Source organism: Lynx rufus, unplaced genomic scaffold, assembly GCF_022079265.1.
Source record: "Lynx rufus isolate CCGP_SWC_20201006 ecotype Redwood Valley unplaced genomic scaffold, mLynRuf1.p SCAF_23, whole genome shotgun sequence".
In the NCBI taxonomy this organism is placed as follows: Eukaryota; Metazoa; Chordata; class Mammalia; order Carnivora; family Felidae; genus Lynx; species Lynx rufus.
In genome coordinates this window covers 2,152,782-2,167,806 of record NW_025814838.1, presented here as the reverse complement: position 1 = coordinate 2,167,806, position 15,025 = coordinate 2,152,782, and the positions used below count along the sequence as shown (strand labels likewise).

Genomic DNA, 15,025 nt, shown 5'->3' with positions numbered 1-15,025 from the left:
GAGTTTACACAGGTGCTGGCTTCCAGATCCCTTCAGGCGGCCCCGGCTCTCCCACCTCTCTTACCGTGAGCCCACAGCGGGCAGTCGCCTCCCCCGTCAAACGTGTCACACCGCCAGCAGGGTCCGTGTGAGGTTGACTGGGTGTGTGGCGCCATGCCTGAGGAGGTCAAGGGTCTAAGGAACCTAAAGTTCTTTTACCTTTATGTGGAATAACAGCACATTCTAATAGTAGAAAAGCACACCTAATTGTACACACAGCTCTGTGAAATTTTCACTGACTGAACATCTGATGTGACCAGCATCTCAGAAGCCCCCCTTTTTGCCCTCTTTCGTCCTTCACACCAAGGGACACCCCTGACCCGACATCTCACCGGTCCGTGAGAGTAGTCCGCAAGTGTTTCTCTGCGGGCATCTGGCGGAAGGGGCCCGGGATCCCATCTGGGCCCTTGCTGCTAACTCGGGAGCTGGGGTTCCAGGCCGAGCTCCACTGGCAGCTCAGTGCACGGGTGGGCCTGGGGGAGGCGCCCTGTCCCCGGTGCCTCAGGGGCTCGCTTCCTTCCCACAGCGGCCAAGATCGCGGGCCTGTACAATGACTCGGAGCCCCCTCGGAAGACCATGCGCAGGGGGGTACTGATGACCCTGCTGCAGCAGTCGGCCATGACCCTGCCCCTGTGGATCGGGAAGCCTGGTGACAAGTGAGGGCAGGCCCGGGGTGGAGGGAGCTGATAAGTGGGAGGGGCTGGACCTAACACCTTGTCCCACCCTCAGGCCCCCGCCCCTCTGTGGGGCCATTCCAGCCTCTGGCGACTACGTGGCCAAACCTGGAGACAAGGTGGCTGCCCGGGTAAAGGCTGTGGATGGGGACGAGCAGTGGATCCTGGCCGAGGTGGTCAGCTACAGCCATGCCACCAACAAGTGAGTCGACACCCACGCCTCCGTCTGCGCTCCCGTTACACCTGTGTGGCTGCCCCTCCCCCACGTGCAGGATGGGAGAAGGGCTTCCCTCGGGGTGCCTGTGGGGACGGGGACGGTGTGTGGAGCAGGCTCCTTGGGCCCCTTCCCTGCCCCGTTCGTGGCTGCCCGACTTGGCGCACCTCCCTGCATCCACCGTTTTCCTTTTGTTCGCCAGGTATGAGGTAGATGACATCGACGAAGAAGGCAAAGAGTGAGTGTGCTGGTCAGGGCGGGACCATGGAAGCTGCTAGGAAGGAGCCCCCGCCTGGCCGCGGGTTGACCTAATCCCCCCTTCCCCCAGGAGACATACCCTGAGCCGGCGGCGCATCATCCCACTGCCCCAGTGGAAGGCCAACCCCGAGACGGACCCTGAAGCCTTATTTCAGAAGGAGCAGCTCGTACTGGCCCTGTATCCCCAGACCACCTGCTTCTACCGTGCCCTGATCCACACGCCCCCACAACGGGTAAGCAGCCCCCACGGGAGAGACCGCACAGGACACGACGACTGGGCTGACCCCATCCATGGGTCATGGGGTCACCGTCCACCTCCCTCCCCTCCTGACCACCTCCTCCAGCCTCTCTGAGCTAGGAGGGTCCCGTGCGTTGCCCTGTCTCCTGCTCACACTTCCCCGCAGCTGCCCTCCGGCCCTGCCCCCTACGGCAGTGCCAGCCAACCCCTCTCCCACCTTCAGAGTCCCGGCAGGCCCTGAGTGGAATGTGACCCACGAATCCCCTAGTCTCACCTCACCTGCGCATTTCGACAGGCAGCCTTGAGATGGGAAGGCCCGTGCCGGGGCCCTTTCTCCGTCCCTGGCTGCGCTCCCTCATGCTGGTCACCCTTCACCTCATGGTGGGGGAAAGGCCCTTCTCCCCTCTTCCTCCAGGATTCCTGCCTGCTGCCCTCTGGGTTTTTGATCCCCTTAACAGAGGGTCCTCAAAAGGCACCAGATCCTCTGTGTAGGATCTCCCCATATAGACAGTAAGTCTCCCTCCTGCTTGCTCTTTGTTGCTGAGAAAAGAACTCCGTCCTAGCAGGGATTCGGTTCAAACATCTAGACTTTTTGAGCAAGGTTGGGGACAGGAGAGGCTGGGAGCCCCAGAGGTTCTGCTCATTCTCGGCACAGGGCCTCGTCTGGGGGTCTCTGACCAGCCCCTCCTGTCTGCCCCCTACTGCAGCCCCAGGATGACTATTCAGTCCTGTTTGAAGACACCTCCTATGCGGATGGTTACTCCCCTCCCCTCAACGTGGCCCAGAGGTACGTGGTGGCTTGTAAGGAGCCCAAGAAAAAGTGAAGTGGGCTGGCAGACTCCAAATCTCCTGCCGTCCTCACAGGGGAGTGCAACAGAAGATTTTGTGATCAAATAAATATTGTTCCCCTTTGCCCATGTCTCCTTGGCTTTGCTTTTCCAGGCCCTTCTCCCCCTCCTCCTGACAGGACAAGTTGGGGAATTGGAGGCCGCGGAGGAGACGGCCGCATCTGGTCCCAGCAGGCATTTAGTTTCAGTTGAGGTTTGCTCTTTGCTCGCATTAGAGACTCAGGGTGTTAACACAAACAGGATTTTATTCTCGACCCCGGGGTCAGGCCGCGTCACAGCAGCGGGGCCGCGGGCGTGCCTCGGGGAGCATCACTCACAGGTGCGTGCGGAAGCGGAGGCTGCAGCCCGCCATCTTCTCCGCATAGTGGGCGTCAAAGCGCTCGTTCTGGGCCACGGTGAAGGTGGTCTTCCAGTCCCCCGCGACGCCTGTGGGCACGAGGAAGAAGGGCAGCGTGGCTGTGCGTCCTGGCGGCAGAGGTGGCCCCGGGTGGCTCGGGCGGCTCTCGCTCTGCTTCCACGCTTGCCTCCCCGCCCGGGCGCTCACCTTTCCTCATGAAGGCCGAAACGCTGTGATCCATGATGTCAGGGGGTATGGTGGTGTAGTTAGCCATGGGGTTCTTCTTCATCTCCTTGAAAGACGTTTGCTGGGTGATGAGATCCACGGTCTCCTCTGGCAGGGTGTGCCCCACAAACTCCAGGATCTTCTGAATTTCCCTTTTAGGGTTCTGGAGCAGCAGAGGGGCTCTTCAGTAGAGGTTGGGATCGCTCATTGAGCAAACAAAAGGGGGTCTCCCAACCCCTTGGGGGACCTGGCCGCTTCCGCTTCCGGCCCTCCCAGCCCCAGCTCCTTGGGCCTGCCTTCCCTGGAGGCACATTAACTGCCACCGCCCTGTGACCCTGTAACAAGCTCTGCCTGGGTCCCAACGGGTGAGGGCAGGGACAGTCGTCTCTCAGAACTCTGGCCCCAGGGAGAACAGCAGCAGCAAATGGCCAGTGGGTGGCGAGGTGTCGCTCCGGTCTGAGCCGAGCCCTACAGTGTTGCCCCCCGGGTGGCATCGCAGCTCCATGTCCCGGGCGGGAAGGCGGGCTGGAGGGGTCCCGGGAACTGACGTGGGGGCTGCCATGGGGAAGGTGGCTGAGAGGGCCTCGGCAGGTCCCTGTGGGCTTCTTGGCTCTCTGGAGAGAAGTGGCAGCAGGTGACCTCACCTCTTTCATGTCCTCATAGAAGAGGTAGAGAACAGGGTGGGTATGACTCAGCTCCCACCACTCCCGCACGTGCTGATACCAGGACCCGTAGGACACTGGGGAAAGGGCAGGGGCAGGGACACAGAGCTGGCATTAGTTTTGACTGACCGCTGCTCAGCTCCACCTCACTCCTTCCTCCAGATTGAGCCCCACCTTCTCCGGCCATGAACTTCTCCAGGAAGCTGTCCCAGGTGCCAGGGTCAGGGTGCACCTTGGCCATGCGGTAGAAGTGGTAATAGGAGACAGCCACGTCCTTTGCGTTGCGGGCAACATAGACCACCTGGAGGGGCAGACGACCCCCCCCCCACACACACACACACACCCACGTATCACCACCACACAGTGAGCCAGGCACTGGATGTTCCACCTTTCACAGCATCCCTGCGAGGGAAGTTATCCCTGGTCTGACCAGAGGGGAAACTGGCTTAGAGGCTGACTTGTTTGTGTCCCCGGAACCCTATTTGATGCTAATCTAATCCCCTCAGTGCCGCCATACCCAGATTTGGAACCAGGCGTGCCCCACTGTCACCAGCCCCCTCCTCTGCGGGCCTGGGGAGGCCTGCAGAGAAGACTGTCTTTCACAGCTCTGCACAGAGGAGGCTCACTTTCACCGACTTCTACCACAGGATGGGGCAGACAGCCTCCCCCCTTAAGATGAGACCTTCCTCTCAGGACCAAAACTGGGATGGCTTCCTCTGCCACTCACCTTGACCTTCTGATCCAGCAGGGTCTGAGGGAGCAGGGCCAGGGGCAAGTGCGTCTTGATGATTCGTGGGGCCGGTGTGTCTTTCAGAACCTCCATACCTGTGCCGTGGGCGGGGAAAGGTCTGCCGAGCTAGAGCCCAGTCCTGCCTCCTCCCTCCGTTCCACTTGGCCCTAGAGCCCTACTGCACACCTGTGGGAATCCCTGGAGCCTTGAACTCAAGGAAGGGTACCCGGATAAAGACGGGGGCCCTGCGACACTTCTCCAGATCGCCACGTTGGTAGATCATGTCCAGGATCTCGCTCACCCAGGTGGTGCCTGGAGAGCAGGGAAAGAGGAGGCGGACAGGGCTGCGGGTGGCCCCCTGCTGGCCCAACGTGGGACTTGTGGCCCAGGAGAGGAGTGGGTGGCCCTCATCACTTACCGGATTTGGGGTAGGTGCTGATAAGCAGGTCATCGGGCTGGGCCTGGAAGTTCTGCAGTGGCCCCAGTGCCTCGGCAAAGTACTTGATGAGAGGGATCCCCTTCACGTACTGCAGTGGCGGGCGTGAGGTGTCCGGGACCAGCTCCATGCCGCTGCGTCAGGGGCCAGAGTGCAGCCTACTTCCCTTAACGTCACAACATGCCATCTACTGAAACCTTTGCTTTAAGATAAGGGACTGAAGGCTGGGTGACTTGCCCCCACTCACAAGGCTAGCGAGCGGCGGGGGCTGGGGTCCAAAGTCACACGTAACCTGCAGAGGGTCACAACGCCGGCTGCACCTTCACCTGAAGGGCCTGAAAAATCCCAGAGCTTGGGGCCACACCCCAAACCAGTTAAATCACTCTGGGGGCCCAATCCCAGTTTTTGGGAAACTCTCCAGATTCCAGTGTGCACTTGAGAAAACTACTCTAGAGGCTGCCTGTCCTAAGTCCCCGCCTGTTTTCTTTTTCATACTACTTCTTGCTTCAGCCCCTGGCCTACTGCACTGGCCTCCTCGCCCTGTCGTCCCCTGGAGCTCCTTGGGCCCCTCACATGTGGAAACATCCCAAAGGCCAGCCTGTGACCCCACTTGTCCAACCACACTCCATCTTGGCTCCGAGATAAACACAGCCAGCTGAGCAACTGAGCTGCTTTTAGGGGCTAAAGTCTGAGATGTAGATGAGCAAAAGAGAGGAGTCACGGAAGGGGGTTTCGGACCGGGTTGCAGTTGGCAGACTGCTTTCCCGAGGAAAGGCACAAGGATGCCATGCCATCAGAGGCAGCAGCAGAGAGAGAGGATCTGGAGAGAGAGGAGCTAGCAACACCAAGTGAGGGAGGTCTGGCCCAGCCCAGCCCAGCCCACCCCAGCACTCACCGCACCTCTCTGGATCTTGGCCTTGTGGCTCCTTTGTGCAGTTGTGGGGAGTACAGAACTGCTTTCTGAGCTGAAGCGTTTCTAAGTCCAAAGTGGGAGGTCTCTGGAGCCAGCACTGGGATCTGGCCGTCCTCCAGGAAGGAAAGGGTGGAGTTTAGAGTGGGAGGGCCCCCCTGTGCTCCCCTCCTCAGCACCTTAGCCAGAGCCAAGCTTAGACTGACCCGAAAATCCAAGATACGGGTTTAGCATGCAGAAAATAAGAGTGAATCTAGACAACAGGGCCCAGTAAGCTTTCATTTTTGTCTTTTGGGGGTTTTTTGAGCTGTAATCCTGGCTCCTGACCTGCCTTCCAAACTCCACCCCTGCAGGGCGGGCCAACCAACAGCTTTTTCTAATGGATCCAGCCAGTTGAGAGGGGGCAGGGTGGAGAGGAAAAATGGGACACTCCCGTGAGCAGGGTCGCTCACCTTCCTGGCTGGCTCCAGGCCAGTCTTGGAGATGCCAAAGGTTCAGGCCGGGGGTGGCACACAGGCCCCCAGCAGCCCAGGGATTCTAAAAACTGTTACTCTTGACCTCTGACAGCAAGGCCAGTACAGAGCAATGTGGGTGGGCGGTGTGACAGAGTGTGGGGTGGAGCAGAAAAGGGAGGAAGAATGCTGAGTCTAATAACCCTGGGAGTGAGTCCAGCTTCATGATTCCCAAGGGATTTCATGGAGATTCATTCATGGTTGGTAAAAGAACCATGGCCCCCAGAAGGTGCTTTTCTCTCACTGGGTCTGAAGGGGCTCTGCAGACAGAGACAAGAAGGAGTTGGGGCTTAGAGAGCCATGGGGCCCCATGGGGGTAGAGTATCCCCCTCCCCCTTCCACCGCACTCTTGGCCTCTGTCCTTCCTATTTGTATTAAAGTCCAGAGTCAAGCTGGGCACTGGATTTGGATGGGCTCTGAGTCAAGAGTGTGTCCCCCAAGCAAAGCACTGTGTGATGTCAGAAGCGTGCTAGGGACAGCTGAGGCACCCGGGCCTCCAGAAAGAGGAGAGGCTCATCCACACAGGCCAGCAGCCTCTCCCTGCCTCTGCTCTTCTCTTCAGGCCCCAGTGACTGGCAGGGCCTCTGCCTCCAGCCCCCAGCAAACACCAGGAAGTTCCGTTAACTCAAGACTCTTTATTGTGCTCAAGTAAAAACCGCCCAGACCCACAGGAGTGGCACAAACAAGCAGTGGGCGGAGGATCAGGTCTCCAGCATGTCTGTCCAGTGTTCCTGTGGAAACAAGAGGACCGGTCAAAGGCAGCCTGGGGGGGGTGGGGCGGGGGAGGGGGAGGCTGGGGCCAAAGCCACCTCTCACCTCTTCTAATTCCAAGTTCTCTTCTTCCTCCTCGGTGCCCATCTGGCACAGCCAGATCAGGTCTCCCCACAGCAGTGAGTTCTTACAGCTACCAAGGGGTGCAGTTGGTAGGAGACACAGTCAGGATCACAAGCCTCTTCCAGGCTAGGCCCTGAGTGCCAAGATAAGGACTCGGCTGCCCTGGGCCTGGACTTGGACAACCGACACCATCTTCCCAAAGGTAGGCCAGGCTGGGGCAGGGGTGGTGGACTCACCCAGGGCATTGACCCTCTAGGGGCAGAAGCTGCCCTGGCTCCTTCTCCAGGAACTCCTCTGCAAGGCAGATCACGTGGGCCCTGAGGCGGCAGCCAGGGTGGGGGCAGCACAGGGGGCCCTCTTCATCCTGTCAGACGTGGCAGGCAGGTTAAGAGAGAAAAGCGGGAGGAATGACGTAGCTAAACACTCAGAATTTCTATGGACCAGATACTGTTCCAGGGGCTTTGCATTAAACAATCCTGTGAGGCACATACTACTGCTATTTGCATTTTATAGATGAAACTGAAGCACGGAGAGGTTACAGCACTTGCCCACAGAGACCAAGCTAATCAGTTTCCTCTCAGCATGAGCAGTGATTATATATTTTTTAAATTGTTTTAACGTTTATTTATTATTGAGAGACGGACACAGAGCATGAGCAGGGGAGGGGCTGACAGATGGAGAGACACAGAATCCAAAGCAGGCTCCAGGCTCCGAACTGTCAGCACAGAGCCCAACGCCGGGCTGGAACTCACAAACCGCGAGATCATGACCTGAGCTGAAGTCGGACGCCTGACCGACTGAGCCACCCCGCCACCCCATGGGCAGTGATTATATAAACAGCATGGCCACTGCAGCCACACCTATAGTTCTTCCAGCTAACCGACCTCAGGCAGGTCACTTAATCTCTGAATGGCAGGTACTCAATTTACATTTCCTGAGAGCTCCGAAGAAGTCAGGCCCATCCTTTCAGTTAATCTGTTAAATATGTATTGTCTGTCTTCCAGACCCTTTTCTACAGCAGTGAACAAGACCTGGCCTTGTATGGGCGGTGGGAGAAACTGACAAGATGAATAAAACACCTAGCATGTTAAACAATAAGTGTTTAGGTTAAAAAAAAAAAAAAGGCAAGGAAGTGTACAAGAAAGAATTGCAGTTTTAGATGGAGAGCCGAGGAAGACTTCATGGAGCAGGGGAAGGTGGCACTTTATAAAGACCGAGAGTCTAGGGAAGAGCCTTACAGTCAAAGGGAAAAGGCACAGGCCCTGAGCAGGAGGGTACTGATTCTGAGGAATGGCAGCAAGTAGGCTCATCCCCATTTGAGAAACGAGGACAAAAGGTGTCAGTGGGCTGCCCGGTCCCTCAATAAACAGCTGGATCCCAAGTCGTCTGAACCCTGAAGGCCAGGTGGAGCCGCTCACCTGGAAGGAGCGCGCGCACAGGGCGCAGCAGGACTCGGCATCTTGGTCAGGCTCGGACTCCAGGTCAGCTAAGGGTCCGGCGCGGCGCTTCGGGGCCGCGGCGCGGGGCGGCGGAGGCCCAAAGGTCAGCGGCATGTGCGGCGGTGGCGGTGGGCAGAGGTCACATCGGAAGTCGGCGCGCAGCCAGCGCACGGTGAGCGGGAGGCGCACCCAAGGCGGCACGCGCAGCATGTGTGCCAGCACGCGCAGGTGGAAAGCGAAGGCGGCCTCGCTGCGCAGGCGCGGGCCCACGTGAGCCAGGCGGCGTGAGGCTTGCGGGTGCTGCCAGGCCCACTCGAACTGCGGGCGGAGAGTAGGGGCTTCAGGGACGCCCCAGGAAGGGGGCCGCCAGGGGAAGGCCCGAAGCCCCAGCCCATTCTCCCACCGTCCCCGTCTCCTTTCTTACCCGAAGGGCGGCCACGGCGGAAGGGAAGCCGTGCACGATAAGCACCATCGCCCTGGGGAAAAGAACGAGGGCGCGGCCTGTGAGCCCCCCGCCTCACCCCGCGTCAAGCTGAACCCCCTCGCCATGATTCACCCCCAGTCCTACCTGAGAGTGAAGTCCTCATGCCAGGCTTCAAGCTTAGTCCGCGAGGCCCCGCCCCCTTCGCGAAGGTGCATCCTCTCACACCTGCCAACCTCAGGCCCCGCCTCCAGCACAGGCCCCGCCTCCTGCCCTCCCCCTGTCCTCTCCCTTGCAGACTCTCTCTGATACAACCCCAGCCTTGTTCATCAGCCGCTGTCACCGGACCAACCCTAGATCCTCAGTCCCCTTCTCACTCAATCCCTGCCTCTTAGTCCCACAGCCGAGTTTCACAGGGCTCCGCCTCCCCACCGTGCTCCTCCACCCTTGGTGCCATTGCACCAGGAACTCGCACCCCGGCCCTGCTCTCAGCCACCGCACCGGCTCCGCCCACTGTCACTGGCTTGGCCCCGCCCCTCTCGGCAGGCCTCTCCTCAGAGCCTCGCCTCTCCCTGGAAGCCCTGCTCCAGACAGCAATCCACTCCCTCTTACCAGGGCCCGCGCCCGCTGGTCCGCCAGGCCCCTCCTTTCTTGCGGCCCCCGTTGTGCTGCTGGACCCTACGAGTAGGGTTGACGGTGAACCCCACGTAGACGCGACCCCGGTGCCGAGGGTTCAGGCAGTAGAGCAGATAGACGCCGAAGAAGCGCCCGGGCCTCGCCGCGTCCCCCCCAGGGCCCATCGGGACTTGTGGGTTGATTGCTGTGGCCTATGACCTTAGGGAGGACTGAGTTGCCAGGGCCGCAAGATGCCTGTCTCGGAAAAAGCGTTTGGAGGCGATCCCGAGATACCCTAGAGGCCACGGCAATGCAGATTCGCGCACCCTCTCCTGACTGACTGGTGCTAGGGTGTCCAAACCGGCCCACGGGACCCGGGCTGCTGTGCAGGCGGCGGGCACTTATTAGCGCCAGATTCGGTCCTTGGGCTGACTCTGATTGGCTGGCTGATGGTAAGCGCGGAAACCTAGGACTGTTGGAAAGCTGGACTTGCGTGAGGGCGGAAGTGCCGGGTTTACAAACGCCTTAGTAAGGGCGGAAGTCGAGACTCTGACGGAAGTGGCGTCAGTAAGGGCGGAAGCGGTGTGGCTACGTGGGAGCTGGGATTCCATCCCCGCTGGGCTGCCGCCCCTTCTGGGCTGCCGCAATGGAACTCAGCGCCGAGTACCTCCGGGAGAAGCTGCAGCGGGACCTTGAGGCAGAGCACGTGGTGAGTTGAGCGGTCTAGATTCGCGCAACGAGGGGGAACTCGCCTGAGGGGCGGGTTTCATACTCCCCACACCGTTGTTCCCCATAGGAAGTCGAGGACACGACTCCCAACCGTTGCGCGTCCAGCTTCCGAGTCCTGGTGGTGTCGGCCAAGTTCGAGGGGAAGCCGCTGCTTCAAAGACACCGGTGAGGCCCCGGGAGCCCTTCACTCAGCGCGACCCCAGCGCCGGGACCACAACCCTGGCCACTCCCCTCAACCTAACTCCCTAACCCCCACCAGTGCGGCCCCGCACGGTGAACCACGACCCCAAGGATGCCGCCTTCGTGGCCCCTGTATTGACACTTAGGCCCTCTTCCTCTTTGGTCCGCACGTCCTGGGGACACAACCTGGGAGACACCTCCAGTCTCCCTGATCACCCTACATTCTGGGATCGCGACTCAGGCCTCCACCTACCGTTTCCTAACCCCATCTTTCCCCCAGGCTGGTGAACACGTGCCTAGCAGAAGAGCTTCTGCACATCCATGCCTTTGAGCAGAAAACTCTGACCCCAGAGCAGTGGACCCGTGAGCAGCAGAAATAAAGAGACCTAGGCCTGCACAGCCACTAAATTATGAATCAGGGCCAGCTTCTGTGTCAGCGTGTTGTGGGGGGGAGGGTGGGAAGGGTGTTGAGCTTTAATCTAGAGCCTGGTTTCTCCCTGCCCCACCCCACCCCCACTCTCCATTGTCTTACTTTGGACCAGTCTTTCACACATCCACAAGGCCTTAAGTATTGAATCAGATTAAAAAACAAAAAAAAACAAAACTGAGCCTCAATTAACTCACAGGCTATCGTTTCTTCCCAACAGAGGCTACTGGTATTGCCTTTTGGCTTCAGCTAACACCCAATTACTTTACAAGGATTAATATGATCTAAAATCTACTGCCTCCACTGTAAGTACTCACTGACTAGTGGGCCAGGCATTTATGAAAAAGGAACCAACATTCACAAGAGGGTGAGTTAAGTAGGAGAAGTCAATCAGAAAGTTCCCATGTACAATGTCTCATATCTGACTTAAGCAAACAAAAAACCCAGTTAATACAGAATATAGTAACAGGATATCATGGGCCTGAATAATGCTGAAGTTCTTTTGGAAAAAATAAAACATTTAAGCACATGTAGTCTGAATATTTTCTCCCAGTCTGTCTTGCCTGTTCATTTTCTCAGTGCATCCATTTTTCCTTTGTAATTAGTGCTTTTTTTTTGTTCTGTATCCAAAACATTTGCCTACCTCAAGGCTGTCAACATATGCTCTCATGGTTTCATCTAAAAGATTTATGGTTCTAGCCTTTATATTTCGGTTTATGATCCATCCCAAATTAATGTGTACAGAATGAGGTAGGGGCTAAGGTCCATTTTGTTTCCACTTGAATTTCCACTTTACCCAGAATTATTCATTAAAAAGACGTCCCTTTCGCCCACTGAATTGGCTTGACAATCTGGGTGAAGATCAACCAACAGTACTTGTGTTTGGTCTATTTCTTGGACTCTTTATTCTGTGTCATTGATCTGTCTTTATGCCAAAGACTTTGATTGCTGTGGCTTTACTGCAAGTCTTCAAATTAAGCAGTATTAAGCAGTTTAAGTTCTTCAACTCTGCTCTTCGTTTGAAGACGTTTTCGGCTATTCAAGACCCTTCACGTTTCCATATACATTTTCGAAACAATCTGTTAATTTCTTCTAAAAAAAAAAGATGGCGAGGATTTTGACGGTGATTGCACTGATACCACGGATCAAGTCAGGGAGAACAGGAATCTCAAAACATCAAATCTTCCAATGCATGAACAAAGCGTATCTCCCATTTATTTCAGTCTTCTTGAATTTCTCTCGACAACGTTTTACGGTTTTCTGTGTAAAGGTGTTTTGCGTCTTTCATTATATTTATTCCTACCCAGTTTAGGTTTTTGGATGCTATTGTCAATATTTTCAATTTTAATTTTCCTACCCATGTATGTACTTGTACAATATATCTATCTGACAAAGAATTCCTATCCAGAATATATAATAAACTCCAATGAGTCAAAACCAAAAACCATTAACAACAAAATGAACAAAAGACTTGGACAGTTCACGAAAGATGTAGGAATGTCCAATAAGCACACAAAAAGATGCCTAAGATCATTAGTCACCAGGGAAATGCAATTTAAACCCATAACGAGATGCTCTTTCACCCTCACTGACAATACAGAATGTTAACAAGGATGTTGAGCAACTGGAGTTTCAATATATTGCTGGTGGGAAGTGCAAAGCGATAAACCACTTTGGAAATTAGTCTAGCAGTTAAATATATACCCACCCTGTGACTAAGCAATTCTATTCCTAGACATTTGTTTGAGAGAAATTGAAGACTTGTATAAGAACGTCCCTTGTAGCCTATTCGCAATGACCAAAAACTTCGATACAACTCAAATGTCCTATCATTGGAGAACGCACGAACAAATCATGGTGTATTCATACATGTATAGGAACAAACTACTTTACACTGACAAAGACTCTTTCCTTGACCAAACTCTAGCCAGGTTCCTCGAGCCCTCTTCTCAACTAGGCTTCAACCTTGACTTACTGTATAGAGACTCGAACAAACACTAATGAAGACTTTAACAGCTCAAGGCTCCACCCCTAGGATGATTCCAGTACCCCTTAGTGCCTGCCCGAGAAAACTCAAGGCTGCCAAAAGCATCCATTGTTTCTTCTAGCCAACACTGAAAGATCAGGTCCCTGTCTCCCAGTGAGCAAATCCAGGTGGTTTCACATGAACCAATACCTTTTCTGGCTTTTGTAATTTTTTACTTCTGATTTTATTCACCCCCAACTTTACTCCCTCATTCTCTCTTTAAAATCTCCTCTGTACAAATTGAAGTTGAATTTCATTCACTCTGGACTCTTTTCCTTATTGGAATAGTTAATTACTGATTAAACTCTGTCCTCACCACGTGAACTACTATCTGGCTTTATCTTTAAAACAATTTTTTTAATGTTTATTTAGAGAGGCTGTGTGTGTGCGTGGATGCATACGCAGAGGAGGAGCAGGGGGTGGGGAAGACAGAGAAAGAGAGAGAGAGAGAGAGAGAGAGAGAGAGAGAATCCTAAGCAGGCTCTGCACTGTCAATGCAGAGCCAGACATGGGGCTCAATCCCACAAACCGTGAGATCATGTCCTGAGCCGGAATCAAGAGTCAGATGCTCAAGTGACCAAGCCACCCAGGCGCCCCTGGCTTTACTTTTGATAACACAAACAACATGGATGAATCTCAAGGCACACACTTGAGTGAAAGAAGACAAAAGAATACATACTGTATGACCCCATTTCTATGACATTCGAAAACAGGCAAATCTAATCTACCACAGATTTTGAAACCAGAAAATGACTGGTGAGGGTAAGGAGACTATTTAGAAAGATATAACAAGGGAAGTTTCTAGAGTTTCAGATATATTTTATATCTTGTTTTGGGCGGTGGTACACAGATATACCGCTGACTCTTGAACAACACAGGGGTTGGGGAGTCAACCTCCTGTGCAATCAAAACTTTGAATATAACTTTCAATTCCCCAAAACTTCACTACAAATTGACTACTGTTGACCAGAAGTCTTAACAGTTGATTAACATGTATTTCGTACGTTAGATTTATTATATATTGTATTCTTTCAATAAAGTAGGCTAAAGAAAATATTAAGAGGGGCACCTGGGTGGCTCAGTTGGTTAAGTGTCTGACTTCAGCTCAGGGCACGATCTCATAGTTCATGGATTCGAGCCCCGCATCGGGCATTCTGCGGTCAGTGCGGAACCCACTTTGGATCCTCTTTCTCCCTCTCTCTGCCTCTCCCTTGCTCGTGCACGCTCTCTCTCTCAAAAATAAATAAGCATTAAAAAAAAAAGAAAATATTAAGAAAATCAAAAAGAAAATACGTTTAGAGTACTGTACTGCATTTATCGAAAAAACCACATATAAGTGCAGTTCAAACCCATGTTGTTCAAGAGTCAACCATATACACTTGTTAAGACTCATCAAACTGAACACTAAAGACCTGAGCATTTTATTTTATAAATCATCACCCTCTCACCCCTGCTCTCCCACCTCCATTTTCTTCCTTCCCCTCTCCCTCTGTCTCTTAAGAATACCTGGGGAAATTCTGAAGAACAAGAAAGATGAGCGATATAGCTGACCCTCCCAGGTCCCCATTCAATATCCACTTACCCCTTCCTCCTTACCCCCATTTTGTTTGAGGTATCAATCTGCCCCGTGAGAAATCCTCCCCTCCCACACTTTCTTGCAGCTAGGGGTGAGGTCACCTGCCCAATTCTGGCCAATGAGAAGTATGTAGAAGTCTACAGGGTGGGACTCCCTGAAAAGCCATTGCTTTCACGGACTCAAACACATGCTTTGGTTAGTATCGCTTTCTTTTCTTTCTTCCTGGGGCACAGCTGCTCAAATGAACTAAGGAGATTGTGCTAGTCCCTGATACAACCCTGTTTTACCCCAAGCTAGAGGAGCTCTTGGCAAGTCACGACTAACACCTCGCAAGTGAAAATGTTTAGGCATCGAAATGAAAAAAGCAATTCCGACTGGAAGTCAGGAATGATCTACGCATTGCTGTGCTAAAGTATACATAAGAATTTAGTATGTAAGTGATATTTCAAATCAATGGAGGATACAGACCATCAACGGACAGTGTAGGAACAAAAACTGCTAACTTATAACATACAAAATTATAAAGATAGATGAGTGCTCTAAGCAATAGAAGCCAAAACCATACAAGTGCTAAAAGAAAAGGCAGTGAATGAAAACGGTCTCATAACACGTTACCCAAAAGCCCCAAGCCATAAAGTTAGACTGTCAGATTTGGCACCATAAAGATTCAGAATTTCTGCATCATGAAATGTACG

At 54.0% G+C, this 15,025-nt stretch overlaps 4 protein-coding genes across 11 annotated transcripts in view; 2 read left to right on the top strand and 2 right to left on the bottom strand.

Annotated features, from left to right (window-relative positions):
• SGF29 (SAGA complex associated factor 29) overlaps positions 1-2,335 on the top strand; it is a 31,121-nt gene extending 28,786 nt beyond the window's left edge. For both annotated transcript variants that reach the window (XM_047087730.1, XM_047087729.1), the window contains exons 6-10: positions 566-695; positions 769-915; positions 1,130-1,165; positions 1,256-1,418; positions 2,131-2,335. In XM_047087730.1, the coding sequence (XP_046943686.1) occupies positions 566-695; positions 769-915; positions 1,130-1,165; positions 1,256-1,418; positions 2,131-2,247 (593 nt within the window). In that variant the 3' untranslated portion in view covers positions 2,248-2,335. The remainder of the gene's footprint in view (positions 1-565; positions 696-768; positions 916-1,129; positions 1,166-1,255; positions 1,419-2,130) is intronic.
• Positions 2,336-2,498: 163 nt separating this feature from the next.
• Positions 2,499-5,643, bottom strand: LOC124517837 (sulfotransferase 1A1). Of its 6 annotated transcripts, none has more exons than XM_047087458.1 (8): positions 5,557-5,643; positions 4,644-4,848; positions 4,412-4,537; positions 4,223-4,320; positions 3,670-3,796; positions 3,478-3,572; positions 2,816-2,996; positions 2,499-2,697 (listed from the first exon to the last, which is right to left on the bottom strand). In XM_047087458.1, the coding sequence occupies exons 2-8, from the start codon at positions 4,789-4,791 to the stop codon at positions 2,585-2,587; spliced, it is 888 nt and encodes a 295-aa protein (XP_046943414.1). In that variant the 5' UTR covers positions 4,792-4,848; positions 5,557-5,643; the 3' UTR covers positions 2,499-2,584. The 6 variants fall into 6 exon arrangements, with proteins under 6 accessions (XP_046943414.1, XP_046943415.1, XP_046943413.1 ...); XM_047087459.1 differs by having other exon boundaries at positions 5,562-5,642; XM_047087457.1 differs by having other exon boundaries at positions 4,644-4,827; positions 5,562-5,639.
• A 1,080-nt stretch (positions 5,644-6,723) lies between these two features.
• Positions 6,724-9,860, bottom strand: SLX1A (SLX1 homolog A, structure-specific endonuclease subunit). Of its 2 annotated transcripts, XM_047087463.1 has the most exons (6): positions 9,390-9,860; positions 8,781-8,832; positions 8,336-8,674; positions 7,154-7,281; positions 6,900-6,987; positions 6,724-6,814 (listed from the first exon to the last, which is right to left on the bottom strand). In XM_047087463.1, the coding sequence occupies exons 1-6, from the start codon at positions 9,575-9,577 to the stop codon at positions 6,785-6,787; spliced, it is 825 nt and encodes a 274-aa protein (XP_046943419.1). In that variant the 5' UTR covers positions 9,578-9,860; the 3' UTR covers positions 6,724-6,784. The 2 variants fall into 2 exon arrangements, with proteins under 2 accessions (XP_046943419.1, XP_046943420.1); XM_047087464.1 differs by lacking the exon at positions 6,724-6,814 and having other exon boundaries at positions 6,960-7,050.
• A 90-nt stretch (positions 9,861-9,950) lies between these two features.
• LOC124517839 (bolA-like protein 2) lies at positions 9,951-11,257 on the top strand. Its single transcript, XM_047087465.1, has 3 exons — positions 9,951-10,101; positions 10,189-10,286; positions 10,582-11,257. Exons 1-3 carry the CDS (start codon positions 10,039-10,041, stop codon positions 10,679-10,681), a joined length of 261 nt encoding a protein of 86 aa, XP_046943421.1. The 5' UTR covers positions 9,951-10,038; the 3' UTR covers positions 10,682-11,257.
• The last annotated feature ends 3,768 nt before the right edge of the window (positions 11,258-15,025 follow it).

Bases quoted from the DNA above. Each gene is read 5' to 3' on its own strand.
- LOC124517837 (XM_047087458.1), bottom strand. From the start codon at position 4,791: ATGGAGCTGGTCCCGGACACCTCACGCCCGCCACTGCAGTACGTGAAG. The intron at 4,538-4,643 runs GTAAGTGATGAG...CCTGCTCTCCAG, and splicing joins CAGCACCTACCCCAAATCCG to GCACCACCTGGGTGAGCGAG. The intron at 2,698-2,815 runs GTGAGCGCCCGG...TCGTGCCCACAG, and splicing joins TTCGGCCTTCATGAGGAAAG to GCGTCGCGGGGGACTGGAAG.
- SLX1A (XM_047087463.1), bottom strand. From the start codon at position 9,577: ATGGGCCCTGGGGGGGACGCGGCGAGGCCCGGGCGCTTCTTCGGCGTC. The intron at 8,833-9,389 runs GTAAGAGGGAGT...TCTTTTCCCCAG, and splicing joins ACCAGCGGGCGCGGGCCCTG to GGCGATGGTGCTTATCGTGC. The intron at 8,675-8,780 runs GTAAGAAAGGAG...CTCCGCCCGCAG, and splicing joins CCGCCGTGGCCGCCCTTCGG to TTCGAGTGGGCCTGGCAGCA.
- LOC124517839 (XM_047087465.1), top strand. From the start codon at position 10,039: ATGGAACTCAGCGCCGAGTACCTCCGGGAGAAGCTGCAGCGGGACCTT. The intron at 10,102-10,188 runs GTGAGTTGAGCG...TGTTCCCCATAG, and splicing joins ACCTTGAGGCAGAGCACGTG to GAAGTCGAGGACACGACTCC. The intron at 10,287-10,581 runs GTGAGGCCCCGG...TCTTTCCCCCAG, and splicing joins CCGCTGCTTCAAAGACACCG to GCTGGTGAACACGTGCCTAG.